Source organism: Loxodonta africana, chromosome 4 (genome assembly GCF_030014295.1).
Source record: "Loxodonta africana isolate mLoxAfr1 chromosome 4, mLoxAfr1.hap2, whole genome shotgun sequence".
Lineage (NCBI taxonomy): Eukaryota > Metazoa > Chordata > Mammalia > Proboscidea > Elephantidae > Loxodonta > Loxodonta africana.
The window spans coordinates 159,821,143-159,839,324 of record NC_087345.1 but is presented as its reverse complement, the minus strand read 5'-3'; the positions used below and the strand labels follow the sequence as shown (position 1 = coordinate 159,839,324).

The window sequence follows — 18,182 nt, the reverse complement described above, 5'->3', positions numbered from 1 at the left end:
CTTCAAGTCATTGAGATCGACTGTGGCAAAACTTGTGTTATTGACAGTATCTATGTCAGTGAGAAAAGGATGACCAAAGCCTGTTTCAACATTAACATCTTCAGAGAGCAGTAACTTTCAAAGGACATCTCCAGTGTTTCCTGGTGTCTGATGATTTCTGCAGATGTTGACAAGGGTTTGGAACTCCCTCTAGCATGCAGCAGTGCTTACTCTAGTATTATAAATGTTGCATAGCTGTTTACATATTCATGGTCTCCTCCAGAGCAATGGCTGGGCCAGAAGAGCTTCTGGTTTTCAACAGCTTCTATAAAGGTGAATACAGGGCTCTGAATACAAAGCTGTATCTTGTATGGACAAACCTCCCATCAAATAAACAAATTCATGAACAAATAAACTGTTACTTTTGTTTCCTAAACAGGTTTTCAATTTCTCTCTCAATAAGTTAAATTTCTCTCTCAAATTCAATCAAGCACTTCAAGACTTATTCACTGTAAAGTCACAATTATTTCTGGATTGTTGTTAGTTGCCATCAAGTTAATTTCCACACATAGCAAGTCCATGTTCTAGAGTAGAACTGCCCCATAGGGTTTCCTAGGCTTTATGGGAGGAGATCACCAGGTCTTTTCTCCCATGGAGCCACTGGATGGGTTCAAACTGCCAACATTTGGTTAGTGGTCAAGCAATTAACCATAGCATCACAAGGGCTCCTTTATGTCTAAGTAGTAGAGAATATTATATGCTCTTCCTATTTCCTTGGTGGAGCCCTGGTGACACAGTGGTTAAGAGCTACAGCATGCAATGGCTGTTAATCAAAAGGTCAGCATTTCGAATCCACCATCCAGGACTTGGAAGCTGTGATTCAAGGTCCTTTCTTTCATAAATTTGATGACTTTCACACCAGAAGGCCAGCCTTCTCTCAGGATTCCTAGCCAAGTCTTTAGCGTCATTATGAACATGTAGAAATGACGTTTGTCGACAATCAGTAAGGTAGATAAGGTGCCAAGCACAGCACAACTTCTGTATATATACAGATATTGGCTTCTGAAGACATTTTGCTTGTGGAAGAAACAGTGCAGCATTTAATGTGGGCAGGTGTCTTTGATGTTTTCCAAAAATAAATAAATAAATAAACCTCAGCTGCTATTGAGTCAACTCCAACTCATGGCAATCCCATGTGTGTCAGAGTAGAACCATGCTCCACAGGGTTTTCAATGGCTGATTTCCTACAAGTAGATCACTAGGTCTTTCTTCCCAGGCAGGCTCAAAACTTCAACCTTTTGATTAGCAGCCAAGAGTGCTCACCTTTGGCACTATCCAGGGATCCGACATTTTCAAACAGGGCTCACAAATGGAATGTCTTTCTTTGATGATGACAATCTGCATATTGATGATGCCTTTCTGCCACAAAACAGATGACTGCATTGAAAGACTGGCTAGTTTTATCCAATTCCATGGTGAAAAGAAAACAGTAATGTGGCAATTTCCCCAACCATTCATTGAGCCAGTCAGTAAACCAGTAACCAGTAACCATAGTCCATCTAATATAGCTGACTCTCTGTTTGCTAATCAGTCTGCTAGGAAATGGAGACACAGGGGAGAACTAAGTAAGATTCTTTCCATAACAGGGCTAATGTTTTGCTTTTTCATGACCTCCCTCAAAATATTAGCAAAACTGCTTGCAGCTCTGGAGGGATTTTAGCATTCTATAGAGGCATGCTTAATTTTTTTTTTTTTTTTTGCTTAAAGTATCACCAGGGTACATGGCTTCACCAAAGTCTCCCTAATTGTATGTACCTTCTTTTATTGTGATAAGAAACCTTGTAGAATGAATGGGTCAAGATAAAATTCCAATAATGTTTAAATCTCTCCCTTGTGAAAAATATTCACTGTCCGATCCATTTTCAGAATGGACTTAGAGAGCTACTTCAGTGTGTTGCTTTCATGTTTCCACAGGCAAGAAGCACACTGCTGCTTTTATGCACTATCATACTCACAGATGAAAGAACAACCCAAATTACACATGGTTCATCTTTCCTTCGACATTCCCATTGCACATTATGAACAAAAATTGTCTACAACTGTGAAACAATTCTAAACATCAAAATATATTAAGGAAAATGATTTATGTTACATGAATGTTTAAAATAGCATACAAGTTACCCAACAGTTTCTCAGAGTATACAGTTCCCCAATAGAATTATTTGACATGAAAAAAAAATATTTTATGAGAGTATTTTTCAAAATAACAGGAAGAAAATCTAATAGACATCAGCAACAAAACTATTCCCAGTTCAAAATTTCTCTAAAGGCCATTCTTGGGAACAAGATTAACGTCAGTTCTGTTGCAGGAAAAATAAGGTTAAAGGAAAGGAAAAGTTTAGCATGGAAAAAATAAAAGCCTTTGTAAATATGTTTATTTTAACTAACATAAAAAGACGGAACTCTAAATAAAGGTACTCAGTCTTTTATTACAGCAAAATTAAGTACTTTTCATTTCCATTGCTATCCCTTGTTATCTAGAAAATTTTCAGGCTCTCCATCTGTAAGTTACAACAAGTGATTTTTATATTCATTTTCTTTAACATTCTTTGATGGTTATGAGGGCGGGGAGCAAGGGAGAGGATTATTTACTAACTAGATAAAAAAAAAATTATCTTAGGTGAAGGGAAGGACAACACAATATAGGGGAAGTCCGTACAACTGGACTAAACCAAAAGCAAAGAAGTTTCTTGAATACAACCAAACACTTTGAGGGCAGAGTACCAGGTGCAGAATCTGGGGACCATGGTTTCAGGGGACTTCTAAGTCAATGGGCATATCAAAGTGTATTAAGAAAACGTTCTGCATCCCACTTGGGTGAGTGACGTCTGGTGTTTTAAAAGGTAGCGAGCAGCCATCTAGGATGCATCAATTGGTCCCAACCCACATGAAGCAAATGAGAATGAAAAACACCAGAGACACTAGGAAAATATGAGCCCAAGAGACAGAAAGAGCCACATAAACCAGAGACTCCATCAGTTTGAGACCAGAAGAACTAGATGGTGCCCAGCTACCACCAATGATCGCCCTTACAGGGAATACAACAGAGAGTCCTGATGCAGCAGGAGAAAAGTGGGGTGCAGAACACAAATTCTAGTAAAAAGACCAGACTTAATGGTCTGACTGAGACTGGAGGGACCCCTGAAGACCTGTTCCCCAGACTCTCTGTTAGCCCACAACTGAAACCATTCCCGAAGCCAACTCTTCAGACAAAGATTAGACTGGACTGTAAGACATGAAATGATACTTGTGAAGTGAATGCTTCTTGTCTCAAGTAGATATATGACACTAAATGGGCAGCTCCTGTCTAGAGGTGAGATGAGAAGGCAGAAAGGGACAGGGGTTGGTTGACTGAACATGGGAAATCGGGGTGGAAAGGAGGAGTGTGCTGTCACATTATAGAGAAAGGAACTAGGGTCACATAACAATGTGTGTATACATTTTTTTTGTATGAGAAACTAACCTGAACTGTAAACTTTCACTTAAAGCACAATAAATAAAAAATAAAGTAAAAATTCATTTTCTTTGTATGCAAAGAGGTGTATTCTCTGTTAAATAGTCAAAGCCTTTTTGATTTTGTGATTCGAGCATTCCAGATTCCCTCTCCAGAGATCGTATCTTCTAGATCTTATCTTCTAACTCCTCTGGTTTTACCTCCACTGGTCATTCTTAGGAGTATCTCAGAGGCCTGTTATCATAAATATTGAAACCAGTGTATAGTTCTAAGAGCTCAGGTTTTATTCTATTTTTCTGTTTGTAAAATCTTGTACCACTACCCATTTATCTTACTTTTCTACCCATTTTTTGTAGGTACCCCTTTTTCCAATTGGCCTCAAAAAAAGTATCCTACAATTTGTGTAAATCATACTTAACAGATCTGAAATCCTTTGGGTTGACAATAAGGTACAAAGAAATAAAATTGCATATACGCAGATTTTATTAAAAGTAAATTCCCAGCTGGGAAAAGATTCATACAAATTCTGATATCAGTAAATAGTGAGTCACTTTGTTTAAAAACTTTTAATATATTTTGCAGTATCCTCTAAAACTTTTCCAATGTATGGAAACCAGATTTCATAATCACTGTCCTAAGACTGTGGGAGAAGGATGTGGCAGTCTGCTCCAGTAAATATTGTTGTTGTTGTTAGGTGCCATTAAGTCAGTTCTGATCCACAGCAACCCTATGCACAACAGAATGAAACAATGCCTGGTCCTGGGCCATCCTGACTGCCCTATGGGGCAGTACTATTCTGTGGTACAGGGTCACTATGTGTTATTATCCACTTGATGGCACTCCCAATAAAAGATATAATGGTGCTAAGGGTTGTTACTACAGGTAAAAAGACCAAAGGATCTATGGAGACATTAATGTAAAATAATACAAATGATTTTCTCCAATGCAATAAACATAACAAATATTTTGCTGTTTTTCATAATCTCATTCAGTCTGCTTAAACTTTTCATGAAATCAGAGATCCTAGGACTCAAGATCACAGGACCAGAAGCACTAGGGTCTGTAAAAATTTTAAGTTTTTTTTTTTTTTTGCACAGGACTTAAGGATCTACAGCCTAGAACTCTCTTGTGTCATTTTAAGAACTGGAATCCAGGAATGGGGCCCTTTTCCTTTCTGAAGCCAAATTAGAAAGTTTTATCTAACTGAAGAGAAATGGGTATGTCTCTGGGCCTGCCTAAAAATCAGGATACACAGAATTATGGAGATAATTCTTCTTAATCTCACTGTTTGCAATCCCCAGTGAGGACACTGGGGCAGTGGTGTTACTAAGGGCATGCAGGGGGTACAGACCACACCTGGTGACACTCTCAGAGGAAGTGACACCAAATGACTATCTATAAAATTTTTGTGCAGTGTTTCTACAGAAATTTATTATTTTTTATACAAATATCCATGTAGTTAGTTAACAAAAACATTTTTCATAAACCAGCTTACATGTATCAATTTACCTACAAAGCTAAAACGCTATGCTAATTTACTTTTTGAAACTTCTAATGAGCTCTAGTCAGAGCTGTCATTATTGCCTAATTACAGTGACAATTCTGGTTTCCTCTGCACGCAATACAAGCATGCATTGTTGTTTTCTTTACTGCCATTGTTTTTATAATCATTGATTTTGTCAAAGTTTCTGGTGTTTTAGCCACAACATTGTGGTAATTAGTGTTTGTGAACCTATATCAATAACTTTTTCAAGAATGAAGTAGTAATTAAAGGAAAGAAGAAAGATCAAAAAAGGTTTCTGCTCAGTTACTAATAAAGTTATAAGTAATAATGCTTTAAGTCAGTAGAATGATTTTACAAAACAATTTTCTTGTTAGTTTTGAGGGCCATGTGTGGGAGGGCGGTGATAACATGAATTACCACACTGAGTGGCACCAACCCTAGTGATGCCACTGTACAGGGGCAGGATTCTTACGCCGCGGAATTCAACCGCTACACTGTGTATTCTGATAAACTCCACAATTATGTCTGCAATAACCGAAAAGACCTTGCTGGTTTAGTTTTATTACCAGAAAAACAAGCAATCTTTTTATTAGATATGAGAATAAGCTACACATAACTCTTTTCTCATCAAATGACCTGCCAGGCCATACAGAGCCCATCTCCAATCAGTCTGTTCTCCCTCTGGTCTCCCATTTCCCCTTTTCCCTATTCACATTACCACAGGAGTATTTTAGATGCTAACTCTCTCCTTCAGAGTCCTCGCTCCATTCAGAACAAATTGTAGGGACGGCATAGCATTCTTACCGCACCTAAGAGTCCACCTCGGCCCTTTCAGAATCTCCAGGGAAGAACACCCTGGTGACAGATCTAGAGCAGTGTCTTGAAATTTTGATAACTGTGTTTTTCTTTTCTTCACTCTGTTGTATGTGACCCCTCCTCTGATCATTATCTCTAGGAAAGTTAGAACACTTTTAAAAATGATGAAAAGGGAAACAGACATTGTTCAGTTTTGACTAAAAAATAGTTCTTAAATAGCTAAAGGGAGGTCTGGATGAAGCATGTCATAATGCCACAGGGTTAGAGCTGAAAAAAACATAGTGGAAAAGCACAACTACCCCATCCCTGGAGAGGCCAGGCAGGGGAGGTGGGCAGGAGGTAAGGCAGTAGTGGTGGGATGAGGACCCGCATAAGATGTTAGCTTTGTGTGATGGCCAAGGCCTTTCAGAGGAGCCCAGTGTCAGGGAACAGCAGGGGAGCTGAGCCCAAACTTGCAGACAAGCTATTGCATCCAAAGAAGCCCCAGCCAAGAGGAGCCACTTTCGCAGCTCTTCTCACTGCTGTGAGTTGAGGCCCTTCCTTGACAACACCTGCATGGTTCAAACAGGGCTCATCCAATAGGAGAAGATGGGATGCTGGTAGGCACCAGCTCCCCTGACCCCCTGCAACACACACACACTTACACTCACACACACTCATTCACTCATGCTCACATGAACTCTCACACACATGTGCACATGCTCACAAAGAGCGTACACACTTACGCACACACACGAGAGACTCCTGTCACTCCTCTCCAAAATGAAATAAAAAGACTCAGTATCCTGACACTCAGATGGCAGTTGTGATTAAAAAAAAAAAAGCACCACACCCTGTATGTGGATAGGACTGGATAATGATAGCAGTTGCCCCTGCTACACAAACATTTTTCTTCCTGAAATTGACTATTTTCGCTAGCATAAATTTGACATGTTATTTTACTAGTGGATTCTCAATCTCTTTACTCTGCTTACAAATTAAATACAACAAAAGGGAAAACAAAAACCTCTTATCATTAGCTTTGAGAAAAAAATAGAAAAAAGTTGAAAGAAAAGAAATTCCTGTTCTTCATTATGTAGCCAGCATACCTTATACTAACTTGCTATTTATCCTTTCTAGAATACAAACAATATGCAGCTAATAGGAAGACTGTTGATTAGATAATTAGAAATATCTTTTATTCTGATTATAAATCAATAGATCCTGTTGTATTCAATCCCCATAGTATTTTTTAAGTATATGTACTGATTAGTAATCATATTTTCCCTTAACAACACATCATGAACATTTTATTTTTAAATATTATCTAAAATCACGACAGATGGCTGCACAGATATCCATAGTACAGATATATAAATTTATTTAAACAATTGTTCTTGTCATTGTTGTGTGCTGACCAGCTGATTCTGATTCATAATGATCCTATATGATAGAATAGAACTGCCCTACAGGGTTTCTTAGCCTGTAGTCTTTACAGGAGCAGATCGCAGGGTCTTCTCTCCTGAGGAGCAGCTGGTGGGTTCAAAGTGCCGACCTTTTGGTTAGCAGCCAAGCACTTAACCATTGTGCTAATAACCTGCAATATGTAAGAGCACTCATTTTCCCAACTCTGGAAAACAGGTTTTTTTTTTCCATTAATGTGTACTTTATTTTTAAAATATTGCCAGCTTTTTGTTTCCAGTTGTGATTTACAATTAATTGTGAAGCTGATCATTATATGTGGTCATTTCTGTGTGTGTGTGAGTTGCCTTTTTGGGTATTTTATCCATATAAGAGCTATGGAATTGACTTGAAGGCAATGGATTTTTTTAATAAAAGAATACATTTTTTTCTTTGACTTATTTACCTGAAAGAGAATTATTTGTCAGATATATTGCAAACATCTTTCTTCTTTCATTTTGTTTATGTTTTTGATAAAGCAAAACTTTTTTTTTATTGTGCTTTAAGTAAAAGTTTACAAACCAAGTCAGTCTCTCATACAAAAACTTATAAACACCTTGCTATGTAACCCTAGCTGCTCTCCCCCTAATATGATAGCATACTCCCCCTCTCCACCCTGTATTGCCCCTGTCCATTCAACCAGCTCCTGTCCCCCCGTCTTCTCTTCTCACCTTCAGACAGGAGCTACATAGACACATAGTCTCATGTGTCTACGTAGGCCAAGAAGCTCATTCCTCATCAGTATCATTTTCTGTCTTATAGTCCAGTCCAATCTCTGTCTGAAGAGTTGGCTTCGGGAATGGTTCCAGTCTTGGGCTAACAGAGGGTCCCGGGGGCCATGACCTCTGGGATCCCTCCAGTCTCAGTCAGACCATTAAGTGTGATCTTTTTATGAGAATTTGGGGTCTGCATCCCACTGTTTTCCCACTCCCTCAGGAATTCTCTGTTGTGTTCCCTGTCAGGACAGTCTTCAGTGGTAGCCAGGCACCATCTAGTTCTTCCAGGCTTGGGCTGATGTAGTTTCTGGTTTATATGGCCCTTTCTGTCTCTTGGGGTCATATTTACCCTGTGTCTTTGGTGTTCTTCATTCTCCTTTTTTCCAGGTGGGTTGAGACCAATTGATGCATCTTAGGTGGTCCCTTGCTTGTGCTTAAGACCCCAGATGCCACTCACCAAAGTGGGATGCAGAACATTTTCTTAATATATTTTGTTATGCCAATTGACCTGGATGTCACCTGAAACCATGGTCCCCAGACCCCTGTCCCTGATACTCTGGCCTTCAAGCCATTTGGTTGTATTCAGGAAACTTTTTTGCTTTTGGTTCAGTCCAGTTGCGGTGATCTCCCCATATTGTGTGTTTTCTTTCCCTTCACCTAAAATAGTTCTTATCTGTTATTTAATTAGTGAATGCCCCTCTCCCTCCCTCTGCACCCTCATAATCATCAAAGAATATTTTCTGTTTTTAAATTTTTTCTTGAGTTTTTATAATAGTGGACTCATACAATATTTGTCCTTTTACAACTGACTAATTTCATTCAGCATAATGCCTTCCAGATTCCTCCATGTTCTGAAACATTTCACAGATTCATCGCTGTTCTTTTTTTGTTTCGTAGTATTCCATTGTGTGAATATACCATAATTTATTTATCCATTCATCAGTTGATGGGTGCTTTGGTTCTTTCCATCTTCTTGCTATTGTGAACAGTGCTACAATGAACATGGTTGTGCATATATCTCTTCATGTGAAGGCTCTTATTTCTCTAGGATATATTTCAAGGAGTGGAATTGCTGGATCATATGGTAGTTCTATTTCCAGCTTTCTAAGGAAATGCCAAATCGGTCTCCAAAGTGGTTGTACCATTTTACATTCCTACCAGCAGTGTATAAGTGTTCCAGTCTCTCCACAACCTCTCCAACATTTGTTATTTTGTATTTTTTGGGTTAATGCCAGCCTTGTCGGGGTGAGATGGTATCTTATTGTAGTTTGGGTTTGTATTTCTCTAACGGCTAATGATCGTGAGCATTTCCTCATGTACGTGTTAGCTGCCTGAATGTCTTCTTCGGTGAAGTGCACGTTCATATCTTTTACCCACTTTTTAATTGGGTTATTTGTCTTTTTGTTGTTGAGTTTTTACAATATCATGTAGATTTTCAAAATCAGATGCTGATCAGATATGTCATAGCCAAAAGCTTTTTCCCAGTCTGTAGGTAGTCTTTTTACTCTCTTGATGTCTTTGGATGAGCATAAGTGTTTGATTTTTAGGAGCTCCCAGTTACCTAGTCTGTCTTCTGGTGTTTGTGCACTGTTAATAATGTTTTATATACTGTTTATACCATGTGTTAGGGCCTCTAGCATTGTCCCTATTTTTTCTTCCATGATCTTTATTGTTTTAGATTGATATAGCAAAACTTTTCACTTATATATTCTAATTTACTAATATTTTCTTTTCTTTTTTCTTTTAACATTAAAAGGCCTTACCTACCCCAATATCTATTCAGCATCAATGTTTAACATGCATATTGTAAGAATTTACTATGCTTCAAAGCAAAAGAGAAATGTACTCTGACTTTTCAAAATTCATAGTCAAGAGAAGTAAGGACTGTGGTTTATGTTTAATATATAACATTTTATCTTCTAGAATGTTTTGGTGTGTGAGTGGATCAAAAATAGATTTCATGAAATTGCCTAATTTTCATTTGCATACCCACATCTTCATTTGTTGTATTTAATAAACACAGTCAATGCTGTATTATAATTAGTAGCAAGGATTCTAGGATCAGATATAGCTGGTTATGAATTCTATTGGCTATCTCTGTGTCTTTTGCCATTTTATTTTACCCCAGATGAATCTCATTTTCCTAAGGTGTAAAATGGGAACAATATTAGGTCCTATTTATTTGGCCATTTAGTGAAGATAGAAGGAGGCAACTGGTGGAAATAGCTTTAAAAAAATATAGTAAGCATTTTATAAATATTAGCTAAATTTTTTATTAGCTATCTATGTTTTTGCTCACTGCTTTGGAATACCACCATCATTTATCAAATACATGCTTAATATTTCTAATAATTTTATTTCTATCTAATTATAAACTTTCACTTGATAATTTTGTAAACCTACTACATGTCTTCCTTGTTATTAACTATTTTATTCCCCCCTTTCCTAGCTATTCTCACTCATTTTTCTAAATGAACTTGCAAATCACATTATCAAATTCCAAAATTTATCTTGGTTAGCTCTTGTATTAGAATTTAATTAACATTTAAATTGATTTGACAAAAATGTACATATTTATACTATTGAAGCATCCCACTAGAAAGTGCAATCTTGTCATGAGTTTTTTTTTCCTGTATATCTATAATTCTTTTCTAATTTTGTTCAGATAGGGTCTACATATTTATTAGTAGATTTATTCTTAGATATTCTTAGCTATATAATTCTGTTGCTATGGTGATTAAAATTTGCATATGAGGTAGTAGTAAGTTAACTATGCACACTCTATTAATGCTTTTGCTTCAAGGATTGTAACGAATCAGTTCCTTGGCTTGTATGTCATCCTACTGAAGAAATAAAGTTTTTACTTAATATCATCTGGTTAAACACCACCAACTCGCTGATTTTAAAAACGCACCTCTAAGGTAATTTCCACACATTTCACATATAAACTTAAATTTATATAAATACAGTTCGAAAAAGACATTCTTGTTTCCAAATTCAAGAGATTTTGTAAGAGAAATGTTATAAAACCACAAAATATTATGATATATTGTATCAAATGACAAATATAAAAATAGGTTCTTATCTCCTTTTGAAAATAGTGGAACAAATGGAAAAGTTCATAAGCATGACACCAAGGCAAGTAAGAAAGATGTCAGATTAACATAATTTACTTTTCTCTTTTGAATCACAGTCAATTTCATGCCAAAAGTGAAATGCATGTAGTGACTAATCCTAACAAATTTAGCTCTGCGAAAGTAACCATCTAAGAATATTTTCTGGGATTTTAAATAACTGAGGATACGCCAATGGTAGAGATCCGCTGCAGGGGATATATCCCCACACTGTATTAATAGTATATGTTATAATCTTCTGGTTGATTTGGCTCTGAATAGCAACAAAAATAATACTGCTATATTTATTATAAGGTAAAAATAAAGCAGAGTAAAGCTTTTGTACATCAAATAATTTTGAGTAATTGCTGGAAGAGAAGTTAGATTATCTCCGTACTTAGTGTAGTAGCTGTGCTATTAAAAGAAGGAAGTAAAAATGAAAAAGAATGAGGAAGACCAGACAATGTGGTTCAGCATGGAAGCAGACACTGCAACACTTGCAACATGATTTTTTAAAAAAATACCCAAACTGGTACCACAATGCATATAACCTGAGCCAGGTCTAAGGGTGTCAGTAAATATAAATAAAGAGGGAATTTTGTCAACATTAGACCCAGTTGCTACACCTACAAATTATTTTTCTTGCCCACTAAATATTAAAAGCTTTGGGCCCTGGTGGTATAGCGGTTAAGAGCTTGGCTGCTAACCAAAAGGTCAGCAGTTCGAATCCACTAGCTGCTTCTTGGAAACCCCACTGGGGCAGTTCTGTTCTGTCCTATAGAGTCACTATGAGTCAGAATCAACTCAATGACAATGACTTTGGTTGTTTTGTTTTTTTCTTTAATATAGTATAAATAGAGTTTATTCCATTTGAGGACTCAGTTTTTCTAAACCGAATTTCTTTTAAAAACAAAAGAGACAAATAACAGAAGACAGTTAAAAGAACAGGTTCAAGTATTCTTAAAAGGAAGTCCATTGCGTAAATTAAGAACATTCTTAAAAACCTATTAGATTCAGTTGCACCAGAAATTCAACCTCGACTATGCCAATTTCATTAAGAAAAGCCAACATATATATTAATCTACGTCTTTAAAGGTCACACCACTGGGACTTTAAAAGCGGGAGGAGCAGACAGATTTTTTAAGTGTGACTATTTTAACATCATTATATAGTTGGTTATAAAAATTCAGGCTGTAAATTGAGCATGGTAATTTTTTATGGAAGAAACAGCTAGTCAGTCATTATTCCTTAACAGTAATTTCCCACTAGTGTGGTGTGCAAAGAAAACTCATACCTTAAAGTGATTCTCAGTTTTATCTGCAGGTTACTGCACACATTTAAATATAATACCAAACCGGAGGCTCCTCAGAAATGAAAATGAAAAGCAAAAAAGCCAAAGGTGACCTCCCAATGTAACATTTAAAATGAAATCTGTTTATTTGACAGATCTGTTCCCTAGCTTTTCTGCAAGGCTGCGAGTTATTAGAATTTTTCATGCAGCCGAGACCTTTACCACTCAGCAGCTTTCTTCTTCTTTCACATTAACCTTTTCCCTGAAGCAGGACCATGCATGTTATCACAGCAAGAGTGCTAAAGGAAGCTTCATAGAGATTAATAATAGAAAGGACTTTGTACTTCTTGTCAAACCGGCTGAGTGGTTCGTCTTTACTGCTTACCCAGGAACAGCAGGGGTTTTTCCAGGGAGGCCAGGCCAAGGGGCAGCACACCCACATTTAGCCACTCTGGAGAAATTGGACAAATATAAATGAATCCTCAGGCTTGGTTGAGCTTTGTACTTAACAGTTACTAAGTGCTAACAGCTTAAGCATTCAGCTGCTAACCAAAAGGTCAGCAGTTCAAATCTAGCAGCCTCTTCTTGGAAAACTTATGGGCAGTTCTACTCTGTCCTATAGGATCGCTTGTTATGATTCAGAATCAACTCAACAGCAAAGGGTTTGGTTTTTTTTGGTTAAGTGCTAACAGCATGGTAGCTATCCCAAACTCAAAAACCCAGTGCCCTCGAGTCAATTCCGACTCATAGCGACCCATACTACGGGAGGAAAATCATCAGCCTGTTCCATTCTATAGGGAAGATGCTTTTCAGCAATTACCGTCTTGGTTTTAATATAATACCAACTGAATATGTAAACAGGAAGCAAACAATAACAAAATCAAATACATAGAACCTTATTTTAGCAGAGGAAAACAGAATTCTAGAAACATCAACTAATATTTTATCTGAATAAAAATCTGAAAATATATGTTTGAATAAAATGCCCTATGTAATAGAATAAGGGTCTGCAAATAACTGAATCAACAGTTACTATGCACCAACAATGAGCCTATGTTAATTTTATGAAAATGTTATTTATTTTTGAAAGGCAATTGTGTGTAAGAATGGCACTGGTCTCCACTACTAAAATGCACTATTCCTTAGGGTGTCCTACTGCAATAGAAACTAGAGGAACATTTATGTCTTTACCCACGTCTTCGCTTGGTGAACTGTTTCCTTTTTTCTTAATATTATTCCAGTAAATGATGGAGTATTTTCCCACCTGAGAGCTGGTTTATTTCATTTTATGACCTTTTATAATAAAATAGAGGTTTCAAGATCTCACAAGTAATTGTTCATCCAGATCCCAATCTAGGTCCTGTACTCTCTAAAACTTGTACTCTTTCCACTGCCCTGGAGTCATGTGACAAAAGCCAGGGTTGTGCTACACGTGTGGTCAGTATCAACTGACTTAGTGTCCATGTCTTAAAAACGAAAAAAAATCTGCCCACCAGATCTAAAATTCACATAAAATATATTCATACTTAACTCAAACTTCAGCTCATAATTTCTACCACAATAGCACAAAAGCATTTTAAAGCTGCAGTAAAACAACTTCTGAATTTTGCTTCACGAATATAACATTCACAGCTACATTTCTGTTTATCACGTCTCTATAACTAGTAAACATTTATTTAAGACATAAAGTAACAAGAATGTTGTTACAGTCCACAGTTTAAATCTTAGCTATTTGATACTCTTTAAGTATTTTTTTATAACTAGTAAACATTTATTTAAAACATAAAGTAACAAGAATGTTGTTACAGTCCACAGTTTAAATCTTAGCTATTTGATACTCTTTAATTAGAGCACTTTTATATATGGGACTATCTTTATTAACAAGTATGTTTTGGTCCTGATTAACATTAAAAAAAAAAAAATTAAAGGCATTTTCATAGTTCAGACTTTGAGAATGTCCAACCTACTCCAGGCCAGGTATCTGGCTGACTCTCACTGGGCTGCTCACAGGCCCCTGGTTTTAAGATAGACATATAGGGAAATGAAATGGGAGTAAGCAGAGGAATGGCACTTACATGGCTGTTCATCGCTGTTGTCCCCACACTGGTCTGTGAAGTCACACACATTGTCAAGAGGCAAGGGGACTCCATTGTCACACTGGAAGTCTTCTGTTCCTTGCTGCACTGCAGAAATGAAAACACAGGAAATCCAAAGGAAGCAGCAAGCTTCATTCAATGGGAATGACAACATTCTGGTCAGCCAGAAGAGCATTACCCAATATGTTCTTTACAGATCAGGCAGTAGTGATGGGTCCATAATTGGAAATATTCCTTTTCTTTTCCCAATTCTTTATTTTCCAGATTTGCTCTTATAACTGGATACTGTTGATAATGACCTGCAACGCTAACAAATGACTCCCAAGGCAGTTAATTTACTCATTCAGAGGAGGGGCTTTAGGGAATATTTAACTTAAGCAATTGCACCATTTCTATATCTAGCTTAACACAGATATTTATTGCCCTACGTATACTGTGTTTACATAATTTAAGTCTTTATTATATGCTATCTCCTGAAAGAGAAAAACTCTCTGCACTTTATGTGCCATTTGTCAACTAAACATTGTTCTAAAAAATAGCCTATTAATTTTTCAAATGCAGATACACAAATGGAAAAAATACATTAAAATTATAAAAAGTTCTGTTATAATTTCAATACTCAATCATATTTATGTAATTTAGAACATCCTTGTGGTTACTAACACTTATTTTACAATCGATTATATGACTTCCTCTACGCGGATGTTTATCCTTGATTATTGAATGGAAAACATACATTGCTTGTTTAGATAAATGAAGAATTTTAAAAGTTTTAGGGACATTGGAGATCATCATTTCACCAATCACAAAACTTCTGTCCAAGGAGGTCATGGAATATGTATGAAAAAATACAGTAAGTTGGTGTCAGAAAACAGAATTCAAATGTCCTGTTGCCAAGGGCAATGGCCTTTCTTCTAAACTACACTGATTCTTCTTGTCAATTCATACTAATTGGTTTTATAGGTAAAGTACAAGATTTTAAGGAGCCCTGGTGGTGCAATGGTAAGCACTTAGCTGCTAAAGGAAAGGTTGGCCGTTCAAACCCACCAACCGCTCCATGGGTGAAAAATGTAATGGTGTGCTTCCTTAAAGATTTACAGCCTTGGAAACTGTGATGGTTAAGGTGATGTATCAACTTGGCTGAGACATGATTCTCAGACGTTTGGCAGTTATGATGTAGTCTGACAGTTATATAATGATGTAACCACTTCCATGATGAAATCTGGTATAATGTAATCTCCTGTATGATGAAATCTGCTATGAGCAGCCAATCAGTTGAAAGGGGCTTTCCTTGGGGGAACGGCCTGCACCCAATATATGTAGATTTTCTGGCAAAGCTCACTGGCTTTTGCTCTGCTCAGGATCCTTCATTTGTCTCATCATCATCTGAACTCCAGTTCTTGGGACTTGAGCCAATGGCCTGCCATCTTACCTGCCAATCTTAGATTCATCAGCCTCCACAGCCCATGAATTAGCAGCCTGCCATCTTGCTAAACTTGGGTTCATCTGTTCCTGCAACTACATATTTTGGAAGGCTCCAGCCTGATGCTTCACCCAGGGGCTTGGAACTTTCCTGCCTCCACAATTGTGTGAGCCATTTCCTTGATGTAACTCTTTCTCTCTATCTCTCTTTCCATATATGTGTGTGTGTGTGTGTATGCAGAACAGAACAAGGGGATACTGTGTGGCTTAAAGTCAGGAAAGGTGTGCATCAGGGTTGTATCCTTTTACTATATTTATTCAATCTGTATTTTGAGCAAATAATTCAAGAAGCTGGACTATAAGAAGAAAAGCGCAGCATCAGGATTGGAGGAAGGCTCATTAATAACCTGTGATATGCAAACGACACGTTACTTGCTGAAAGTGAAGAGGACTTGAAGCACTTACTCATGAAGATCAAAGACTTGAAGCACTTACTCATGAAGATCAAAGATCATAGCCTTCAGTATGGGTTACACCTTAACATAAAGAAAAATATCCTTATAACTGGACCAATAAGCAACATAATGATAAATGGAGAAAATATTGAAGTTGACAAGGATTTTACTTTACGTGGACCCACAATTAACACTTACTGAAGCAGAAGTCAAGAAATCAAATGACATATTGCATTGGACAAATCTGCTGCAAAAGACCTCTTCAAAGTGTTAAATAGTCAAGATGTTACTTTGAGGACTAAGGTACACCTAACCCAAGCCATGGGGTTTTCAACTGCCTTATATGCCTGCAAAACTGGACAATGAATAAGAAAGACAGAAGAATTGATGCCTTCGAATTATGGTGCTGGTGAAGAATATTGAATATACTGTGGACTGCCAGAAGAACAAACAAATCTCTCTGGAAGAAGTACAGCCAGAATGCTCCTTAGAAACAAGAATGACGAGACCATTTCTCACATACTTTAGACATGTTATCAGAAGAAATCAGTCCCTGCAGAAGAACACCATGCTTGGTAAAGCAGAGGGTCAGCAAAAAAGAGGGAGACCCTCATCGAAACGGATTGACACAATGGCTGCAATGATGGGCTCAAACACAACAATGATTGTGAGAATGGTGCAGGATCAGTCAGTATTTCATTCTGTTGTACAAAGGGTCACTATGAGTTGGAGCCGGCTTGATGGTACCTGAGAACAACAACAACTATATACATATATATACAGCTTCACTGGTTTTGCTTCTGTAGTAAACCCAGCCTAAGACAGAAACCCTACAGAGCAGTTCTACTCTGTTTTATAGGGTCGCTATGAGTCAGAATCAACTCAATGGCAGTGGGTTTGGTATGGTTTTGACATGATTTCAAGATGCGTACTCAAAATGTGCAGTATTCGGAAGTTCAGATCACACTGACATATTAAACATACAGTTCTAAGAGCCTGAATAATTACTGAAAGTCTACGACGTTGAATATTCAAAATATCCCTTTGTATTTGATTTCATAAAAGCATATTAGAGTTCTTTTTCAACTACTTTTTTTTAATTTCTTCAACGTAACAGCAAGATGTAAAGATACCTCAAGACACTAGGAAGTGATTAGAGTATATAGAGCAGAAAGCACTATGGATAAGGAACAAAGAATGCATCTTAGCAGTTAAAAAAAAAGTTGAGAAAGTAAGTTTTCCCCATATTCTTGAATAAAGACCCAATTCTTATATAAATACTTAAGTTATGGGCATTTGGGACTCTGGGAAAAAAATCCATAATTTTTTACCCTACCACAGAGTCACCAGGGTTGCTTACCACAGAGCACCTCACATCGCCTAGCAAACTATGTCAGTGCTTCATATTTTATTCTAATTTCAGAAATCCTCTTCTCGTTACCTTTTTCTGTAAATGAATATTAATCAATGTCTTGTCTAATTCTCTTTCTTTGCTGTCTTTTAAATAGTTATTATTCTTATACATGGAAGGAGTATAGTCAGAATGCTCCTTAGAAGCAAGAATGGTGAGACTTCGTCTCAGGTTCTTTGGACACATTATCAGGAGGGACCAGTCCCTGGAGAAGGACATCCTTATCTTTATCCATGTTAAGTCCTCTCTGCTCAGATTACGTTTACCTAGGTATTCACTCTCAGGATTTCTATTAGCATCTTTACATTGTTGTTCCCCAAATAATAATCTGTAACCATCATACATACTTCTCCTTCCTGAGCATACACACACACACACACACACACACACACACAGATATACCGCCTAACTGACATACCTACTTG

At 37.1% G+C, this 18,182-nt stretch overlaps 1 protein-coding gene across 1 annotated transcript in view; it reads right to left on the bottom strand.

Moving 5' to 3' along the window:
• Positions 1 to 14,678, bottom strand: part of MALRD1 (MAM and LDL receptor class A domain containing 1) — a 956,759-nt gene extending 942,081 nt beyond the window's left edge. Inside the window, exon 1 of the mRNA XM_064284901.1 lies at positions 14,449 to 14,678. Coding sequence (XP_064140971.1) covers positions 14,449 to 14,644 — 196 coding nt within the window. The 5' untranslated portion in view covers positions 14,645 to 14,678. The remainder of the gene's footprint in view (positions 1 to 14,448) is intronic.
• Positions 14,679 to 18,182: the final 3,504 nt, after the last annotated feature.